The sequence below is a fragment of the Lynx rufus genome, unplaced genomic scaffold (genome assembly GCF_022079265.1).
Source record: "Lynx rufus isolate CCGP_SWC_20201006 ecotype Redwood Valley unplaced genomic scaffold, mLynRuf1.p SCAF_39, whole genome shotgun sequence".
NCBI classification, from domain to species: Eukaryota; Metazoa; Chordata; class Mammalia; order Carnivora; family Felidae; genus Lynx; species Lynx rufus.
This window is the reverse complement of record NW_025814855.1, coordinates 2,887,831-2,907,500: the sequence shown is the minus strand read 5'-3', so window position 1 is coordinate 2,907,500 and position 19,670 is coordinate 2,887,831. Positions and strand designations below refer to the sequence as shown.

Genomic DNA, 19,670 nt, shown 5'->3' with positions numbered 1-19,670 from the left:
CACACACACACACACACACCAGGGCTATGAGTGAGCGCCTGTGAGCGCGTGCGCACACTCACACACAGACACACACACCCCAGGGCTATGAGTGAGCGCCTGTGAGCGCGTGCGCACACACACACAGACACACACACACACACACACCAGGGCTATGAGTGAGCGCCTGTGAGCGCGTGCGCACACTCACACACACACACACACACACACCAGGGCTATGAGTGAGCGCCTGTGAGCGCGTGCGCACACTCATACACACACACACCAGGGCTATGAGTGAGCGCCTGTGAGCGCGTGCGCGCGCACACACACACACACACACACACACACACACAGCCCTGGAAGCCTGGAGCATGCTCCAGGTGACGTGCGACGTGTGCTGGGCTTGAGGCCAGGACTGTGCAGGGTGACCCGTAATCGCCTGACACTCTCCCATGGGCAGGGCTGAGGTGGGCTCCTCTGGGCTCCGGTCGCTTTCCTTGTTCTGGTGGGAACTGGGGAGGGCTGAGTGGTGGGGGGTGGCGGACAGCAGGGGTGTAGTGGGTGGGAGATGGGGAGACTGCCTTCTTCTTCGGTCTCATGACCACAGCACCTGGCTCTCGCTTCTCTCTTGCTCTGCAGCCGATCCCCCCCCCAGGGCCCTCCTCCCGGACCCCTGGGGCCCCCTGGCCCAGCCTGCTCGGGCCTCATGTGCTTTCTTTTCTCTGTACCCCGCAGTCCTCCCTCATGGATCTTGCTGACGTCTTCACGGCCCCGGCTCCACCACCAGCCACGGACCCCTGGGGAGGCCCCCAGGCGGCACCCATGACTGCCCCCACCTCGGACCCTTGGGGAGGGGCCCCCGTCCCTCCAGCTGCTGATCCCTGGGGTGGTCCGGCCCCTACACCAGCCTCTGGGGACCCTTGGAGGCCTGCTGCCCCTGCAGGGCCCCCGGTTGACCCTTGGGGTGGGACCCAGGCCCCTGCAGCTGGAGAGGGGCCCACGCCTGACCCGTGGGGGAGCTCTGATGGTGAGTGCTGGCTGCCGGCCTGCTCTGGCCCCACATCCAGTGTGTGATCCCGGGCATGCCTTAGGGATTGGGACAGATGCAGTACAGTGGGTGGCTGTGGGGGTCAGATAGGACAGCCCAGAGGAGCGGGCGTGAGGGAGCCTGCAGGACCGTGGCGGGGTGCCAAGGGGCGCGGGGTAGAGAGGTTGCCGCAGTGGAACCAGGGCGGGTGGCTGGTGAGGCTGGGTGCAGGGGGGCTGGGACGGGGCTGGACGCCCTGGGGGGTCTCAAGGGAGCCGTGGGGTTTGGGCAGGTCTGGGTGAGCCATACCGCCTTACCCAGCTGGGGAGCTCTTTGGGGGCTTCCCAGAGGCCTCACGGCCGAGGAGGGACGTGTGGGCAGAGGCCCCGCAGCGTGTGTAGCCCTGGCTCATTCGTGGGGACGAGGCGGGAAAGGCTGGGGGTGGGCCCACGCTGGGGCGCCCAGCTGCGTCCCAGGACACGGCAGGGCAGGGCGAGGCTTTGGGGAGGTACGGGCCTAGGAGTGAGGCCGGAGGGAATGGGCACAGGTTCTCAGAGGTAAACCCCCCACCCAGCAGCCGCGTACATGCCTCCTTCCTCACTCAGGTGGGGCTCCGGTAGGTGGACCCCCAGCCTCCGATCCCTGGGCTCCAGCCCCGGCCTTCTCGGACCCCTGGGGAGGGTCACCTGCCAAGCCCAGCACCAATGGCACCACAGGTACTGGGTGGGTGCTGGGGTCAGGCTGATGGGGCCCAAGGGTGTGGCGGGTGTGTGGGGGAGCTTGGGGGTGTCTGGTCTCTGGAGTGCCGGGGGCTGGGGAGTGGGAGGTGGGTCCCCATGGGGAGCTGAGTGGGCATCCTGGACCCCCACAGCCGTCGGGTTTGACGCGGAGCCAGACGAGTTCTCGGACTTTGACCGCCTGCGTTCGGCCCTGCCAACCTCTGGGAGCAGCACGGGTGAGCCACCCTCTGGGCTGTGTGGGCCGGCACCCAGACCCTCTCGTTGTGGTTATAACTGATCCTAAACATCTTCAAAAGAAAGTTTGATCTTGGTTTTGAATAATTTCATACTCAGGAGAGCTGCAGAAGTAGCATAAGGAACTGTGTTTTTGCAGCTTCCCTAGATTCCGAACTCTGACTTCTGTGTCCCTGGAATGTTCCTCTGGTGTTTCTGGGGGCCCGGCCGGCTGTGTCCTGCATTACCAGCAGTGTGGTGACTGCGGGGGCCGCCCCCCTGGCCTGCCCGCCGGTGCCTCAGCGCCCAGCGCCTTCCCCACCTGGCGTCCCGTCTTTGGGGCACCTTGCGTTTGGGCGTCCTGGCTCTTGTGTCCCTCCCTTCCCGGCACGGACTGGCCTGGCTTGTGTCTGGAGAACATGCCGTCTGTGCGAGGTGTTGGGAGGGCACTGAGCCTGTCCCCAGGAGGCGCCGCTGCGTCTCCCTGCGCCAGTGGCCTGAAGCGGACCCTGGAAGCAGAAGCAGGAATTCTTGGGACTGACTGGGCAGGCCGGGCACCAGGGATCCCTCCCTCCCTCCCCTTGGGCCCCCTGAGGTTATTGTCCAGTCCCCCATCCGTCCGGGGTCTGCTACCTTCCCGGGTCTGTTCTCCTCTCTCCCTGCCGGTTTCGTGCATTTCCCAGCAACAGGGGGGATTCTCAGGTCTCGGAAACAAGCAGACAGTCAGGCTCACAGGCGCTCTCCCGTCTGCGGGGCCACTCTGCTTCCCCGCCGTGACGTTTCCGTTGGGGACGGACGCTGGAGCCAGGGGGGTTTTGTGGGGTTGCGTGAACGTCCCTTGGTGGTTTTCTGCCCTGGAGACTGTCTGCCGGAGTTCCCTGAGTGGGTCCCCCTGGCTTGGCGCTAGGCTGGGCCTCCCAGTTTGAGGCCCCCGCTGCCCGCCCTCCCCTGACCCCTCTCTGGCTCCTTGTAGGGGAGCTGGAGCTGCTCGCTGGAGAGGTGCCCGCACGCAGTCCCGGGGCGTTCGACATGAGTGGGGTCGGAGGCTCTCTGGCCGAGGCTGTGGGGAGCCCCCCGCCGGCGGTTGCCCCCACCCCGCCGCCGCCCACGCGGAAGACGCCAGAGTCATTCCTGGGGCCTAATGCAGCCCTCGTGGACCTCGACTCACTGGTGAGCCGGCCGGGCCCCACGCCGCCAGGAGCCAAGGCCTCCAACCCCTTCCTGCCAAGCGGTGAGTGCCAGCCTCCCGGACGGATCCCACCCGTTGACCTCCTACCCGGGCAGGCCCCTGACTCTGCTCTGCTGTCTCCTCTTCTCTTCTCTCCCTGTAGGAGCCCCGACCACCGGCCCCTCCATCACCAACCCCTTCCAGCCCGCGCCCCCTGCGACGCTCACCCTGAACCAGCTCCGGCTCAGCCCTGTGCCCCCGGTCCCCGGAGCACCACCGACATACATCTCTCCCCTTGGTGGGGGCCCTGGCCTGCCCCCCATGATGCCCCCAGGCCCCCCAGCCCCCAACACTAACCCCTTCCTCCTATAATCCAGGAGGGAGGGGGATTTGGCCTGGCCGGGCTTCCCCCATTTCTGCTCCCTGGGAGACCAGTGTTGTGAGTGCATGTGAAGCGGGGGACCCCTGCCCCCACCCCAGCACCCTCCCCTCCTGGGGCCCACTCACACTACACCCTCTTCCATGTCCCCCACCCCACCTCCCCGGAGAGAAACTGGACGTGACATGGGGGATGGGGAGGGGTGCTGGCCGGAGGAGGACCCCTTTCCTGTGGCATTAGAAAGGGGAGGGACAGCTGGGGGTCCCCCACCCATTCCTCTCCCTCCCAACTCCTGACTGGCCCCTCAATCAGTGTTTGAGCCTCCTCGTCCCTATGCGCACCCCTTGGTGAATCCTTGGTGATAATTTTGGCAACTTCGGGAATAAATGGCAATTCTCATGGGTGTCACTCCCCCAAGTTCCCATCCGTGGTTCACACAACCTCCTCCCCCGAGGGACCCAGGGCTCCGGGCCTCTTTGTTGCCCCTTGGGGCAGCTGAGGGCCCGTGCGTCTCAGAAGTGTCGGTTCCGGAGGCTTCGGTTCCGGTGCGCAGCCGTGTTGGGGCGTGGGGGGTGCCTGAGTCCCCGTGGGCGGGAGCCCACTCGGGGCTGGAGAGCTTCATGAGGTTCTTGGGTGTGAGTGCTTCACACATGCTTGTGGCCAGTGGACCCCACGTGGGGGTCGGGGGTCGTGTAGGGCTGGGTGAGCTGTGGATGAGCAGGTGAGGGTTCCTGAGACGATGGCGGGGTGCACTTGACACGCGGCGGTGCTGCCGTGCTGTGACCAGTGCGCATGCCCATCCGGGTACAGCCGGCAGTGGTCTATGCTGCTACCGGAGCAGAGGGACACCGGGTCTTAGCTCTTGCTCTTCCGCCCCCGCCCTGCCGTGGGTCCCTCTCCCATGGTGGTGAGGGCTGTGTCTCACACTCCAAGGAGGCGGCCGACATGAGGGGATGGCTTGTGAGCCCCAGGGACAGCCACGGGGACGGCAGGTCAGAGAGACAGATGGCGGAGCGGGAGTGAGCTTGCCGGCAGGGCGGCTGGACTTCTGTCCTTGCTGTCGAGGGGCGCGGTGGCAGAATGCATGGGACAGCGGCAGCTTCCGCACCCAGAGAAGGGCGGGCCTGGGGTGCTGGGAGCACGGGGGCAGGTGGGCGAGCCCCGGTCTTGGTCTTCCCGGGGCTCCAGGGACCCGGCGGGCTGGACCCTCCTTCCATGGGGCGGGGAGGGGCGGGGGGAGATAGAAACACGACCTGGGTTTGTTGTCCAGAAGCCCTGAGGGTCTGTCCCCAGACGGCGGCCGCAGCACTTAGCGCGTCCCCTCTCGTTCCCTCGGTATGAACGCACGTCAGCTCCAAAGCCCCGGTGCCCCCGCCTCGTCCCTCTAAGAGCCCCGACCCCTGATTAGGCCTGCGCGCCGGGTTTGTAGTGACCGGCCCCCACCTGAGCGCTGAGGAGCCCAGCCCGCCGTTCCTGCCTCACTGGCTCGCTCCTCCTCCTCCTCCTCCTCCTCCTCCTGTGAGTCGCTCGGACTCCGGCCCCAATGTTGTGGGGGCTGGTGGGGGTCCCGGTGGGTGTGTCTGCAGGGGCTTTGGGCCACCTGTGCCAGGGCCGGAGGGGACAGGCCGGCCGGGGCTTGTCTGGGGGTGAGCGTGTGGGTCTGTGACCCGCCCCGGGCACCGGAGGCCAAGATGGAGGCAGAGGCCCCGCCCACTCGCAGGCCTGCCCCCGCGTCTCAGGACGTGTGCTCGCACGGCCCACTGCGCTAGCTGCTAGCGCTCAGGCTCCCTTGCGTTCGGTGTCCCCGCCTCTCACCTGTGTCCTAGAAGCACGACACAGCGCCTGCCACGGCCAGCCTCTGCCTCTGCCTCACCTTCCCTTCAGAACTCGTCTGCCCTCGATGCAGAATCCTGACCTACTTGGCCCCCCTGCCGCCCGGCCCGGCACACGGGACCCCGCACCCCTTCCACGCTCTCCGTGTGCACACGCCCCGCTCTGTGCTGCACGGGACCCATGTGCAGTCAGCGCATGACGCCCCAACTCAGGTGGGCAAACTACGGCCCCGGCCGCTGCTTATTTTTGTAAATAAAGTTTTATTGGAACACAGCCGCTGTTGTTTTCCTGTTGTCTGTGGCAGCTGCCACTTACACAGGCAGCCTTCCGTACGTGTGGGCGACACCACGTGGCCCGCGAGCCTAGTGTACTTACTGCCGACTGAGGAAAGTTAGCTCCCTGCACGGCCTTGTGCTTTGAGTGACTTCCAGCCCTGCAGGCCCGTCGGGCCCCAGCCCCTGGGACAAGCCCTGGGCCCGGTCTCTGCCCTCTGTTGCTTCCTACTGAGTATTTCTGTTTTTTCATTCTGTGTGTAAGGCTAATTCTTTTTCATCACTCATGTATTTTAGTTTGCACATTTGTAATTTCAGAGTTCTATTTAATGATTCCTTCTTAAACGCGTCTTCTGGACACTTTCGACCAAACACGACTCTAGACAGCGGTGCTCTAACCTGCTTGCCAACCCTTTGATGCCGGCCTGGCTGTACCATCCGTGCTGAGGGCCGGCCCCCCTCATCCTCGGCACCCTGGAGGCCCCTCCTGAGAACTGCACACGGGTGGCCCCCTCTACTGCCGGGGGATGTGCTAGCCTGCGTTGATGTGGGGCCCTGTAACAGTTAACCCCAGTCCCGTGCTCTCCAAGGGGAGTGGACTGCAGGGGGAGAGGCCCTGGGTGGGGTGTTCTCACCGGTTCACTTACCGTCACTCCAAGCCTAGCCCTAACTAGGCAGCGATAACTGAACATTAGAAAATAAAGTAGGATGACTTCGGCACACAAAAAGGAAATGTTAAAAATGGCGCTGTATTGGAAAGGGGTGGATCCTGCCGGGGTGACACAGCCCCGCCCCCTGCCCGCAAAGAACCTCCCTGGGCTGACAGTGGTATGTTCGGTGTGTGTGGAAACCCGGGGGGGGAGGGGGAGGGGTGTGCAGCCCAATGCAGAGTGACCAGGGGCGAACCTCTTGCTTTAAGCTGGCACTCCGGTGGTACCAAGTGCATCCGAGCCCCCGTGATGCCAGGCTGCCACCTCCTGGACGGCCCTATCTGCCTCCTTCCCGCGTTCCCGGACTGGTGTGCACTTGAAAGGAATGTGTGCCTTTCAGCGGTTGAGTAAAACCGAAAATACACACACACACATTTTTACTGTTTACATAGGTCTTGGCCCACATATCACCTAGAAAGTCAATTAACCCGTTGGGTCACATCCAAGTTTTTACTTCGTTTATAACCTCCACTGCACACTAAGTTAATACTGCAGAAAATAAAAAACACTCAGAAACTGATCTGAAAACCCAGAACCCAGTCATCGGAACAGAAATAGGAACGAGTCCCCAGAGAAACAACTGTGCTGACGCTTAAATGCTTTCATGTAATTAGCGTTCACGATTCACCAGCCGTTGCGTGTTTTCCTGCCACGTCTGCACCACGCACGTAACCCGCAGGAGAGTTCCCGGCTCCGGCTGTGAGCACACGGAATTCTCTACAAATGTTCTGCATCGGAGGTTCGTTTGTTCTGCCCAGAACCCGCTGGGTTGCTGGCAACGCCTGGGCTCCTCACAGGGCAGATTCTCAGGACTTCTTGCCCGTCCGTGGTCGGATTCCCAGGAGCAAAAAACGGACGCAGCGTCTCCGCGGCAGGAATTTCAGTGAATGTGAAAATGTGGGATCCGTCGCTAACGTGGTAAAAGGAAACGGTGCCAAAATTCCTATCCAGGAAGACCCCTATGCGGTGTAACCGGGGGCTCACCGAGAGAACAGTCACAGGCATGGTGCCGGCTTGGAAGAGATCTGTCCTCAGACCCACCGTCCAGAAGCCAAACTCTGAGGACAGCAGAACCGGCCCTTGCCGATGAGCAGAGTCTCTGCAAACACCCACGTCCCATTCCTTGCTGGTCCCCACGTCCACCTCCCAATAGTGGCGGCCAGAGGAGAACCCAGGGGAGCCCAGCACGCAGAGGGCATAGTCGAATCTCTCGGCCCGGGGCGTCCGGTTCTGTCTGGAATACCCGCAGTGGACACTCTTCAGGTCCTCAGAAATGACGAGGTAGCCGTTGGCCGTGTCAGCGTCCAAGGTCACGTCCACTGTGGGAGAGAGAGAAGCCAGTCAGCAAGCACACGCGCCCGGCGGCCCTCTGCACGTCTGCTGCAAAGGCCCAGACGTCTCGGCCGCGGTCACCCCTTCACCCTCCGCTCCGTGCTGCTCGGAATTTCCCCGGGGAAACTTCCCTGGCCCCTGAGGAGGTCGACTTTATAGACAGAGTGGGTGACGGTGCTCAGAACTAGTCCCTCTGACTCCTAGCGTGTGTTCTCTTCACACCAAGTGATCCGACCGAAGACGCCGGGCGGCATGGTCTCAAATTACCATGCAAAGTAGTGCGGGCCCTGCTGACCTGCAGGCATCAGGTGAATGTGTGAAGGACGGAAACTCGTGCACTTAGTGCAGAATAACAGTAAATATGCAAGTTTTTCACACATTTCGTTGTCCTGGCCAGTACCTTCCTCGTCTACCGATGTTGAGCAGACAAGTGCATCCCGGGCCCTTGCTCCCTGGAGTTGTAATCACACAGAGGAGTAAGGCTGGGGGTCCCGAAGGAGACGGGTGAACTCTGGACAGTCCAGGCCGAGGAAGGGACCCCTGTGGACACCAGTGGGGACGTGCTGGGCTCTGGCAGTGACATAGACACAGGGAAGTGCCAGAGGGGCAGGGGGTGGGAGGAAAAGGACTGTGGGTGCTGCCCACGTCTCTGGCTTGCCCTGTAGGGAGGCCAGGTGACCGCATGGGTGGAGCCAGTAGCCTTGGAAATAAACCCTCTGGACCGAACACCAACGGCTGCACTTGGCGTCCCAGCACACAGGTGTTTGGAAGATGCCCAGACCCTCCGACCGTCACAGGGGACGTGTCGAGACCGGTCACGTTTCTGGGACACGGCTCACCATCTCAGATTCAGGTTGCAAGGAGCTGGAAGTAAACTCCGGGAACACAGAGACCCGTGTCCTTGGCACGACACTGTGGGCTGGTGTGCCCACCCCAGCACCCTCCTCACAGCCCATTCACACCCACGGGACCCGCCACCCCTCAGGACCCAGCACAGGGGAGTCGGGACAGAGTCGGGACACAGCCAGGAGGAGCAAGGGCTCTGCGAGCTCCAAGGAGCCTGGGAGGTCCCTCCTGGCATCCTTGAGCACGTTAGACGCGCAGCTGAGCCGTGAGAATCCACGGTAACCCTGGCTTGGGAGAGAGTCAGGCGTGACTCCTCTCGGGTGCAGGCCACGGCCGGAAGCTGAAATTGTTTTCTCATAGGTGGCGCTAATCTGTACTTCCAGGAAAGCACGACCGGGCCTTGGAAAGCTATGTTTCAGCTCATCCCCTTAAGAAGTGGGTAGGCAGGGGGCGTCTGGGTGGCTCAGTCGGGTTAAACGTCCGACTTCGGCTCGGGTCGTGATCTCACGGTTTGTGAGTTCGGGCCCCGCATCGGGCTCTGTGCTGACTGCTTGGGAGCCTGGAACCTGTTTCAGGTTCTGTGTCTCCCTCTCTCTCTGCCCCTCCCCCATTCGTGCTCTCTCTCCCTGTCTCAAACATAAATAAACCTTAAAAGAAAAAAAACATTAGAAGAAACGGGTAGGCAGGCTGCGTCTTCCAGGGCATTTACGCGTGGGGACAGGCTGTACCTTGGAACTTGCGTATCTTTGGGTTCATCCGTAGCACAGCTCGCAGCTGGGGCTCTAACTCCTTGATCTTTGCAACCAGCCTCCCAAGCTGGCTTCCGGGCCTGATGTCCTCCTTCTGAGAGACCACGGAGCAGGAGGGGCACAGTAGGCCCGCCCCGTCGGGCTCCCTCTGCAGCGAATCCAGGCACCGCAGGCAGCAGACGTAGCCACATTTCAGGTACATGGGCGTTTCGAGGTAGGCCAGGCACACGAGACACCTGCTTACTTCTTTAAAGTGTTCGGCCATGGCCCCTGTCTGGGGAGAGACGTGCACGTTGGAATTTTCCATGAGGCCTTGGGCCACTCTCCCCTTTACACCCGCGGTGCTTTGCAGTCACTACTAACCGGCGGCAAAGGTCCTGCACACGTACAAACATACGGGACTTGCGGCCCTTGGGTTCTGAGGTTTAGACGGGATGAAGGACACGATTCGCCCTCAGGCCCTAAGTGGGTGGTGAGAGGGGCCCTACCGCACCCGAGCTGTCCCAGCTGGTGGCCGGCCAGCCGCCCCTGGCTAGGAGCACCTGGGATGGGGCTTGTCCACACAGAACAGTGCCGCGAGCGTGAGACACCCACGCGTGTAGCGGGGAAGACCCGACGGGACGCACAGAGCGTGTATACCATCTCATGCAGAACTTCCAGAAACCAGTTCATGCTGGGAGGCTTACGTTTGGCTGAGGTCGGTTAGATTTGCCTCATTGTCTGTGAGGCTGCCAGAAGGAGTTTGCCGTTCCGCAGGTGGGTCAGCTCCTGGGCAGCCAGGACCGCACCCCCCTCAACCCCCCCCCCACTCCCACCCCCCCTCAACCCCCCTCAACCCCCCCCACCCCCACCCCCCTCAACCCCCCCCACCCCCCTCTACCTTCCCCACCCCCCACCCCCACCCCCCCTCAACCCCCCCACTCCCACGCCCACCCCCCCTCAACCCCCTCAACTCCCACGCCCACCCCCCTCAACCCCCCCACTCCCACCCCCCTCTACCCTCCCCACCCCCCACCCCCCTCAACCCCCCACCTCCCCTCAACCCCCCCCACTCCCACGCCCACTCCCCTCAACCCCCCCCACTCCCACCCCCACCCCCTTCAACCCCCCCCCAGCAGCTACCCCACCTGCACAGGACAGAAGCTGCAGCCCAGCGTGAGAGGTAGGATGGCGGTGGCTGGGGCTTTGCTCACCACGTCTGCGCTGGCCAAGCTCCGTTCTGGCCCAGCACGGGGCGACCGTCCCGAATCTGCAAGCCGGTGTGGGGAACCTACGTTCTGCCTGCCGCTCCCTTCAGAGGGGCCCAGGACCCCAGGAGCACACGCTGTGCCTGCCCTGAGTTGGCATCAGACGGCACTGGCTGCATTTATCGATCGCTCCCTTCTGAGACTTTGCTTTCTCCTATGAGCTCTTGTAAATATTTAATATTTTTCAAGTTTTCTTTTTTTTTAATTTATCTTGAGACAGCGTGAGCAGGGGAGGGGCAGAGACAGAGGCAGAGAGAGAATCCCCAGCGGGCTCCGCACTGTCAGCACAGAGCCCGATGCGGGGCTCGAACACCCAGACCGTGAGGTCGTGACCTGAGCTGAAACCCGGGTGCCCCCAAAGTTTGAAAAAATTAAAAAAATTGGCTACAGTTGGCACGCAAAGTTATGTTAGTTTCAGGCGTACAACATAGTGATTGGACGGGTCTGTAGTTATGCTGGGCTCAGCACGAGGGTCCCCCGACCACACCGTCAGAAGCTCACTGACTATGTTCCCTGCACCTGCCTTTCCTCCCCGTGACTCACTCCCTAACTGGAAGCCGGGACCCCCCTCTGCCCTTCACCTGTGCCTCCCACCTCCACCCCAACCCCCCTGGCAACCGCCCGTTTGTCCTCCGTAGTTAGAGGTCTGTGTAGACACTTGGGAAATAAGAAGGTTGTACGCACCTCTTCTGCTCTGGCCCCAGGTCTTGTCCCAGCAGCAGTTCTGAAGTGAGATCTCCCAGGAGGGGCTTTTATTAGCACTGCTCCCCGCCCATCCCACCCATTTCCTCCCCTCTAATCCACTCAGAATTGGATGAGTTCTAGCATCCGTGGGACTTTTCTCTGTTAGAGAGGCCACCGAAAACAAAGGAGGTTAACTTCAAAGTGTTACTTTTAATGTGATAAGACCACAAGGTTGCCTCGGGATCATTCTAGACAAATGTTGCATCTTTCCTCTGTGGGTGATAAGAATTGGGGTTAGGGTTAACATTTTTTAAAGATACATCGTCCTTATTGATCCCTATACATGAATGGGGCTAGTTTCAAATAGTTTTTTTTTAAACATTTTCTTTTTTTTTTTTTGTAATGTTTATTTATTTTTGAGAGACAGAGCTGGAGTGGGGGAGGGGCAGAGAGAGAGGGAGACAGAATGGAAGCAGGCTCCAGGCTCTGAGCTGTCAGCACAGAGCCTGACGTGCGGATCAAACTCACAAACTGTGAGACCATGACCTGAGCCAAAGTCGGATGCTCAACCGACTGAGTCACCCAGGCACCCCATCAAATAGTTTTGGTCATGAAGGTGAATTCCCCCATTTTGGGCCACACAAATGGTTAAGCCCACTCAGAAGTCTCTCCCCAAATCACACGGACTAGGTCACGGCCACTTCTCCACAAGTGTTTTCTCCGCAAACGTGAGGACCCTTGCTTAGAAGTTCGGTAAACATGGGGCGCCTGGGTGGCTCAGTCGGTTGAGTGTCCGACTTGGGCTCAGGTCATGATCTCACTGTTCGTGGTTTCAAGCCCCACGTCGGGCTCTGTGCTGACAGCTCAGAGCCTGGAGCCTGTTTCAGATTCTGTGTCTTCCTCTCTCTGACCCTCCCCTGTTCATGCTCTGTCTCTCTCTGTCTCAGAAATAATAAACGTTAAAAAAATAAAAAAAAAAAAAGTTCGGTAAACAGGGGCACCTGAGTGGCTCAGTCGGTTGAGCGTCTGATTTCAGCTCAGGTCATGATCTCCCAGTTCGAGGGTTCAAGCCCCGCGTCGGGCTCTGGGCTGATGGCTCAGAGCCTGGAGCCTGCTTCTGATTCTGTGTCTCCCTCTCTCTCTGCCCCTCCCCCGTTCATGCTCTGTCTCTCTCTGTCTCAAAAATAAATAAACATTAAAAAAAAAATTCTGTAAACAAACCCCAAAGCTCATCCCTGACGACAAGTGAGCCCGTGAAGGTCTGGCTTCACGTTCTTTACAGAATCAAAGACTGAAGATGTTTTACAATATTACCATGGGATGTATTCCATCACAACAGAGATGAGATACATAGGAGGAGGCTTTTCTTTTCAATCACGTGCCAAAGCTGTCCCTTGCAGTTTAGAGGACTCCGTGTTGATCACAGATTAAGGGGCCGGATGAGAAAGTGGGAGACAGCGGGGGTGGGAGGGGGTTAGATTGTGTCTATGTGGTTACGTTAAGTATCATTCAGTTGCTCACTTCCACAGAATCCCTTGCTGGCACCTACTGGGTGTCCCTATCGCTTCTCATGGAAACCGAGGCACGTCCCCCAGCCCACCTTTACCATCCCTGCTCTCCCGCCTCCGGGGTTCTTAACCACACCTCCTCCTCAGGGTCCCTTCTGGGACCCAGCCTGAAGGGAGACCCGTGCAGATGACGGGGGGGGGGGGTGGGGGGCAGCAAGGCCCCCATGTCTGCTCTTTGTTTCCTCACAAGATACTTGACGTCATTCACATTATCTTGTCTCTTTTTCTTAGACTCGCGGGGAAAAGAAATCTCTGTAATTCTGACTTGTGGTTAAGCGGCTGATTTGGGAAAGAATTCAGTCCAGTTAACATGAGCCGTTAACTCAGTCCTGGCTCCGGAGCTAGGAAAGATTGCTGCAGCAAAGCTTTGGCAACCACAGCCAGACAGACGGTAGACCGGATGAAGTGCATCGGGGGCATTTGGGCCATGGGGTCTGCCCACTCGTGGAAGTGCTTCCTTCTGTCCACAGTGGATACGACCCTGCCTGGGGCACAGAAACCCCCACCCGGTCATCTCTGATGGCCCAGGAGTGTGCCACGCGGGCATCTCCTCCCGATTCCCATAAAGCACATGAGACTTCAGTATTGTACTCTGTGCCCTGGACTTTGCTGGGTTCATCTCAGACACCACCGGGGAGGTGGGGACCAGCCATGAGTGGGATCGTGGCCTTTGCAAATAACATGTTTCCCCATGTGTGAAAGTCAACGCGTCTTTGGGAGTTGGGACTCTGGGCGGTGACGGGGACTGTCCTGGACGGGGACCCCAACCTGTGCCTGGTGAGGCTTCTCCTTTGGAAATCATTATTGTATTTCAACATTAGCAATGGATCTCATACCTTCACCTTGACCACACTTTCTGCTCCTGAGGAGATATAGGTCCAAACTGACAGAGGAACAACATAGTCGCTAAGTAATCACGTTGTACTGTGGTCCAGAGCAAGGTGAAATGGAATTTCGCTGCACATTATCCCCTCGTAGGAGATCCCCTCCTCCCCCCCCCCCCCGGCCCCCCGTATTACAGCCAATCACTGACTAGAGAAAAGAAATCCCTTCTTGTCATCTGTCTTTAATGCACATTAAAAACACTTTTTAATGTTTATTTAGTTTTGAGAGAGAGAGAGAAAGAGAGAGACAGAGAGAGAGAGAGACAGAGCATGAACAGGGGAGGGGCAGACACAGAGGGAGACAAAATCTGGACAAAACAGGCTCAGAGCTGTCAGCACAGAGCCCAAAGCCGGGCTCCAACCCACGAGCAGTGAGATCATGACCTGAGCTGAAGTCGGACGCTTAACTGACTGAGCCACCCAGGCTCCCTACTGCACATTTAAAGTAAAAAAAAAAAAAAAAAAAGTAAATTGTGTGAAAAATCATTTAAAATATTTTTGAAATTAAAGATGAGTCATGGGGCACCTGGGTGGCTCGGTCGGTTAAGCGACCGACTTCGGCTCAGGTCGGGATCTTGCCGTCTGTGAGTTCGAGCCCCATGTCAGGCTCTGTGCTGACAGCTCAGAGCCCGGAGCCTGCTTCGGATTCTGTGTCTCCCTCTCTCTCTGCCCCTCCCCTAGTCACGCTCTGTCTCTCTGTCTCTCTCTCAAAAATGAATAAACATTAAAAAAATAAATAAAGACGAGTCATAACAAATAGCTCATAAATATAAATATAAACATAAATATAAAACACATATATTTTCGCAATGAAATTTGGGGTTTGGTTTTTGTTAAATATTCTCCTACTTATTTCGTCCTTGATTCTCCATATATAAAAAGCCCGGGCAAGATTTGCTTTGTGAGTGTCTTAGGCTTCTAACAACCTCTGATAAATGAAGTAATTCTAAAACCTGACTCGGGTCAGCTCGCCGCCACCCCCCAGGAGGCCCCCTTGTGCCTCTCGGTTCTGGTACAGGCTTCCTGCCTCCACCCTACTTTCCCAGACAACCTGGAGAGGCCCGGGACTCCCCTGCTGCCAGGCGGCTCCGTTTAGCAAACGTCTATGCCTCCTGATGCCTCGGGACACCTTGACTGCCCGCTCTTCACAAGACTATTTAAAATCACCGCAGTGTAAACTCACAGGTACGTGATGTCCCATCCTTCCTTCAGCGTGGAAATACTTCAGCATGTTTGATCTGGCGAAACTCCAAGAAAGTCACAGCCCCTTGGTTGTTCCTTCCTATTGGGACCTTTCCTCTGGTCCCAAGACAAATCTTTCCTCTACCTTGTGTTCCCAGGACAGTTTGTAAACCCTTCTCCTGTAAGGGTTAAATTGTAGTGTAGGGCTAACGCTTAGCTTGAAAAATAACAGCTTCTGACACTGAAGGTCAAAAGATAACAGCCTTGTTTTTACTCTTCATACTCTTGTAAATCAGGCTTCACCAAAGAAGGAAACAAAAGCTCAAAGAAAAGAGCATCAGAGACAAGGTCAAGGAGATCCACCGGTTGCAACTTAGCGGCAGAAAGTCTAAAATAAACACCTCACTCGGCAACTGTTTCTAACTCATCTGGCAACTGTTTCTAACTCATCTGGGAACTGTTTCTCTGTTCTGTTCCCAGGTAATGATAAAACGATGTGATTGGCTCTAAAAACTCTGTACCCCAGCTGTTCCGGGCCGCACTCTCATCAAGAGTGTTGGTCCCGATCGGTCGGCCTTGCCTCTCATTGTAATAAACTTTGTTGTGACTGTCGCTGGTGCCTGTAGCATTCTGTTTCAGGAGTCGTGTGGATGCAACACTCCTAGAATCGTTCTCCGCAGACTCGTGTGTTTATCTTCAGGTTTCCTTGTTGAGACAGCCGCTCGTGAAAGCTGGTACCGTGGCCTTGATCTTTGACATTAAATAGCAGAGTATTGGCACATCATTGCATAGGAATGACGCACAATGTCATTTGATGCTTGAACTGTGATCATTTACACTTGATTTAGTCACTTAAACTTTAAATGATTAAGTCTAAAATTTAAAGTCAATCTTGTCTTTTTCATTTTTTTCCCCTGGATTAAAAAAGATTTTTTTTTAATGTTTATTTCTGACAGAGACAAAGAGTGAGTGGGGGAGGGGCAGAGAGAGAGGGAGACACAGAATCCGAAGCAGGCTCCAGGCTCTGAGCTGTCAGCCCAGAGCCCGACGTGGGGCTCGAACCCACGAACCACAAGATCATGACCTGAGCTGAAGACAGATGGACACTCAACTGACTGAGCCACCCAGGTGCCCCAGAAAAATGGCTTTTTAAATCACATGTAAAAAGCATGGGAAATTCCTCTGAGTTTTGGTAAGGCATGGTAAAAAGGAAACATTAAGAGTACATGCAAGGTATTTGTGATACATGTCTCGGGTGTAAAGATTACATTTCACATGAGGAAAAGGAAGGGGAGCTTTGAAAAACAGATTTGGGGATGTCACAAACTGCACGTAGTACAATGTCATTGAAGGGTACTCACCAGACTTCTGACAGCCTGAAGCCCAGGAGAATCAAGGTCTTACTTTATCCTGTGTTGAATCTCACTGTTCTGTAAGGTGCTTACTGCCACTGAGCTTTGTTCTTTATTTTAATGCCTCTGTTTTCCTCCTCATATAAATAATAATTGTTCGTTTGTGAAAGTTTCCAAACCCAAGATAAGCAAATAGAAAATGCGAAACAGACAAATAAAATATCAAACAGGGAAAAAAATGGTCACAGTGGAATATCATTTCAATCTATTACAGATACATGAGTTTTAGAATTTTGTAAAGTTAAGGGGTGCCTGGGTGGTTCCATTGGTTGAGCGTCCGACTTCGGCTCAGGTCATGATCTCACGGTTTGTAGGTTTGAACTCCAAATTAGGCTCTGTGCTGACAGCTCGGATTCTGTGTCTCCCTCTCTGCCCCTTCCCTGCTCACGTTCTGTCTCTCTCTCTCTCTGTCTCTCAAAAATAAATGTTAAAAAAATTTAAATATCTTTTGGGGTGCCTGGTGGCTCAGTTGGCTAAGCATCTGACTCTTGATTTCCGCTCAGGTCATGATCTCACGGTTCGTGAGATCGAGCCCCGCCTCGGGGCTCAGTGTGAGCCTTCTTGGGATTCTCTCTCTTTGTCTCTCTCTACCCCTCCTCCCCTCAAAATAAGTAAGAACAAAAAACTTTAAATATCTTTTATTGGAGCAATATTTATGGCAAAAAAGAATCAAAGGAATGTTCTCATTGACCTAACAAGGCATTCCAGATAGTTTCTAGTTTGTTTAATGAACCTCTAAAAATAAATTTCTGCAAACATAGAGAAAAACATGTCTGAGGAAATGATTCTGTTCACTGACGAGGCTTTACAGAATGCTCTGAGTAGGCTTTATTTATTTTCTTTATCTGAATATAAGACATTTTATCACTTTAGGTATCAAAAGGGCTTACAACTAAATAAGTTTGTTACACGGGGGTAGGACATAGTTTCTCAGTTCTCACCCACACCCTTAATAGGTGTGGTCTGAGTAATATAACCTCTGCCTGGGTGGGAAATTCCAACTTCTGCTCAGATGAAATAAAAATAAACCAGATCAGAGAGGCATGGTGGGTGTGCCCAAGGGGTGAGGGTAGGAGAGAGTGTCCAGTGGAGGGCCAGGGGTTTGTGCATTTCCCACCAGAAGGGGGCGTCCTTTGTAACCTTTGGAGGCCCAAAGACAGAAGCAGCCAACAGGAGAGGTGAATCTGGAACCCAACAATGGCTTTGCTTTTGAACTTCTGCAGAGTTCTAGAAAGGATGGCTTGAGGTAGCTAGAGGGAGAGAGTTTACTCACTCATCGAGCTGTTATTGGCAGAGCTTTGACTATCTGCTTTGACTATCTACACACTTATTTAAAAATGCTTTTTTTTTTTTTTTTGAGAGACACTGCAAATGGAGGAGGGGCAGAGAGAGAGGGAGACACAGAATCCGAAGCAGGCTCCAGGCTCTGGGCTGTCAGCACAGAGCCCAATGGGGGGCTCGAACCCACGAACCGTGAGAGCATGACCTGAGCCAAAGTCAGACACTTAACCAACTGAGACACCCAGGTGCCCCTCTAAATTTTTTTTTAATGTTTATTTTTCGAGAGGGAGAGAGAGAGAGAGAGACAGAGCACGAGCAGGGGAGGGGCAGAGAGAGAGGGAGACACAGAATCTGAGGCAGAATCTGGAGGCAGGCTCCAGGCGCGGAGCTGTCAGCACAGAGCCCAATGGGGGACTCGAACCCACAAACCATGAGATCATGACCTGAAAAGTTGGACACTTAACCTACTGAGCCACCCAGGCGCCCCGGAACACTTTTGTTACAAGTCAACTGTCCCCTGTAGGAGGGCTGGTAGACTTGATTTTCAGTACCCAGACTGGAGTCATGTGTTCACATAAAATAAAGCATAGTCTGATACTCCAAGCATGGTTGGCCAACACCCTCTATGAAAGTCCAGATAGAAGATGTCTTTGGGGCGCCTGGGTGGCTCAGTCGGTTGACCGACTGAGAAGGACAAACACTGCATGATTCCACTTGAATGGGGTATCTAAAAGAGACCCAAGGAAGCAGAGTAGATTGGTGGTTTCTGAGGGTTGGGGGAAGGGCAAGGATGGCGTTACTGTTCCGGGGATATGAACTTCTGGTTATGCAGGATGAGTGAGTTCTAGGGCTATGCTGTGCAACGTTGTGTCTACAGTTAACAACACTGTATTGTGCACTGAAGACTTTGTTAAAGGTACAGGTGTCATCTTAAGTGTTCTTATCACAGTAATAAAAAGAAAGACATTCCTAAGATCTAACTTCTGCCTTTTCCATCCCTGGCGAGTTATTCGAGAATACTCATCGGTTTCCTCATCTATAGATGCTCCCCATTGTAGGTGCTGTTGTGGAAGTTTAAGAACTTGCACAAGATGATGGGACAGCAGAAGTCAGATATTCAGATCAGGAGAGAGTGGCTCCTGTGGGAGAAGATTGCCCACAAAAGCCCGGCGGTTATATCATACAGGGGGATGTAATTAGTAGTGTCATCAGAAAATCCATCAGTCAGCAGCCGTCAGCAATGCCTGAAGGAAGATTGCTCACACCTGAGGTGGAGAGAACACGCCTAAATGGTTTCCCATCACCTCCAGGGTGTAGGCGATCAAGAGTCATGCCAGCCAATGGGGAAGGAGAGATTTTATGGCCAATCAAAGTTCAGGCACAGACTTTTAGTGTGGCTTCCACAGCTGTTCTTTGATGGAGACCAGCCAGGAGGACCAGGGGCCAGATTGGGTGAGGACGTCTTCTCCTTGATCTTTCTTTTTTCCTTTGTTTCTCCCTTTCAGCACTTAGTGTAGATCTGGTATGCATAAAGAGCCAGGTAGAGGGGTACCAGAAATGCTCAAGCCCTGCCCCCTAGTTTTGGCAAGGATGAACCAATGTGACAAGCATTTTAGGTCACAGACAGGTTGTCTATCCCCCTCAACTCTAGGTGACAGAATGGGGCTCTTCAGGCTGACCCGGGGCCCCCTGTATTTCTAAAATGTAACCGGGGACATGGAGAATTGGAGAACCTCATGTATCAGATAACTAAGGAGAAAGGGTGAAAACACCAGAGACCTATTTCTCAGACTCGGTTGGTCTGTCGGTTCTGACTTGTGAGATGCACATGACCTGGGGAGAGATATGAAAAACAGAATTTTAGCAAGGGGGATTTATGAAAGAGGGAGGAAACTCTGGGTGCCCCAGAGTTTATTTTATTTTATGTTTTTAATTTATTTTGAGAAAGAGAAAGCGAGCAGGGGCGGGGCAGAGAGCGGGAGAGAGAATCCCAAGCAGACTCTGAGCTGTTAGTGCAGAGCCTGACTCATCGCTTGATCTCAGGAACTGTGAGATCATGACCTGAGCCGAAATCAAGAGTCTGACATAGTCGTATGCTTAACCCACTGAGCCACCCAGGTGCGCCAGCAGGATTAGCAATAATTTTAAGCCACTCTCAACT

General features: G+C 55.7%; 2 protein-coding genes across 3 annotated transcripts in view; one reads left to right on the top strand and one right to left on the bottom strand.

Annotated features, from left to right (window-relative positions):
• The window catches only part of EPN1 (epsin 1), a 17,830-nt gene extending 13,918 nt beyond the window's left edge, over nucleotides 1–3,912 (top strand). For both annotated transcript variants that reach the window (XM_047094339.1, XM_047094338.1), the window contains 5 exons: nucleotides 718–1,009; nucleotides 1,615–1,725; nucleotides 1,881–1,964; nucleotides 2,936–3,193; nucleotides 3,294–3,912. In XM_047094339.1, the coding sequence (XP_046950295.1) occupies nucleotides 718–1,009; nucleotides 1,615–1,725; nucleotides 1,881–1,964; nucleotides 2,936–3,193; nucleotides 3,294–3,502 (954 nt within the window). In that variant the 3' untranslated portion in view covers nucleotides 3,503–3,912. The remainder of the gene's footprint in view (nucleotides 1–717; nucleotides 1,010–1,614; nucleotides 1,726–1,880; nucleotides 1,965–2,935; nucleotides 3,194–3,293) is intronic.
• Nucleotides 3,913–7,039: 3,127 nt separating this feature from the next.
• RFPL4A (ret finger protein like 4A) lies at nucleotides 7,040–9,525 on the bottom strand. Its single transcript, XM_047094349.1, has 2 exons — nucleotides 9,231–9,525; nucleotides 7,040–7,643 (listed from the first exon to the last, which is right to left on the bottom strand). Exons 1-2 carry the CDS (start codon nucleotides 9,514–9,516, stop codon nucleotides 7,042–7,044), a joined length of 888 nt encoding a protein of 295 aa, XP_046950305.1. The 5' UTR covers nucleotides 9,517–9,525; the 3' UTR covers nucleotides 7,040–7,041.
• Nucleotides 9,526–19,670: the final 10,145 nt, after the last annotated feature.

Bases quoted from the DNA above. Each gene is read 5' to 3' on its own strand.
- RFPL4A (XM_047094349.1), bottom strand. From the start codon at position 9,516: ATGGCCGAACACTTTAAAGAAGTAAGCAGGTGTCTCGTGTGCCTGGCC. The intron at 7,644-9,230 runs GTACAGCCTGTC...TCTCTCCCACAG, and splicing joins AAAGATACGCAAGTTCCAAG to TGGACGTGACCTTGGACGCT.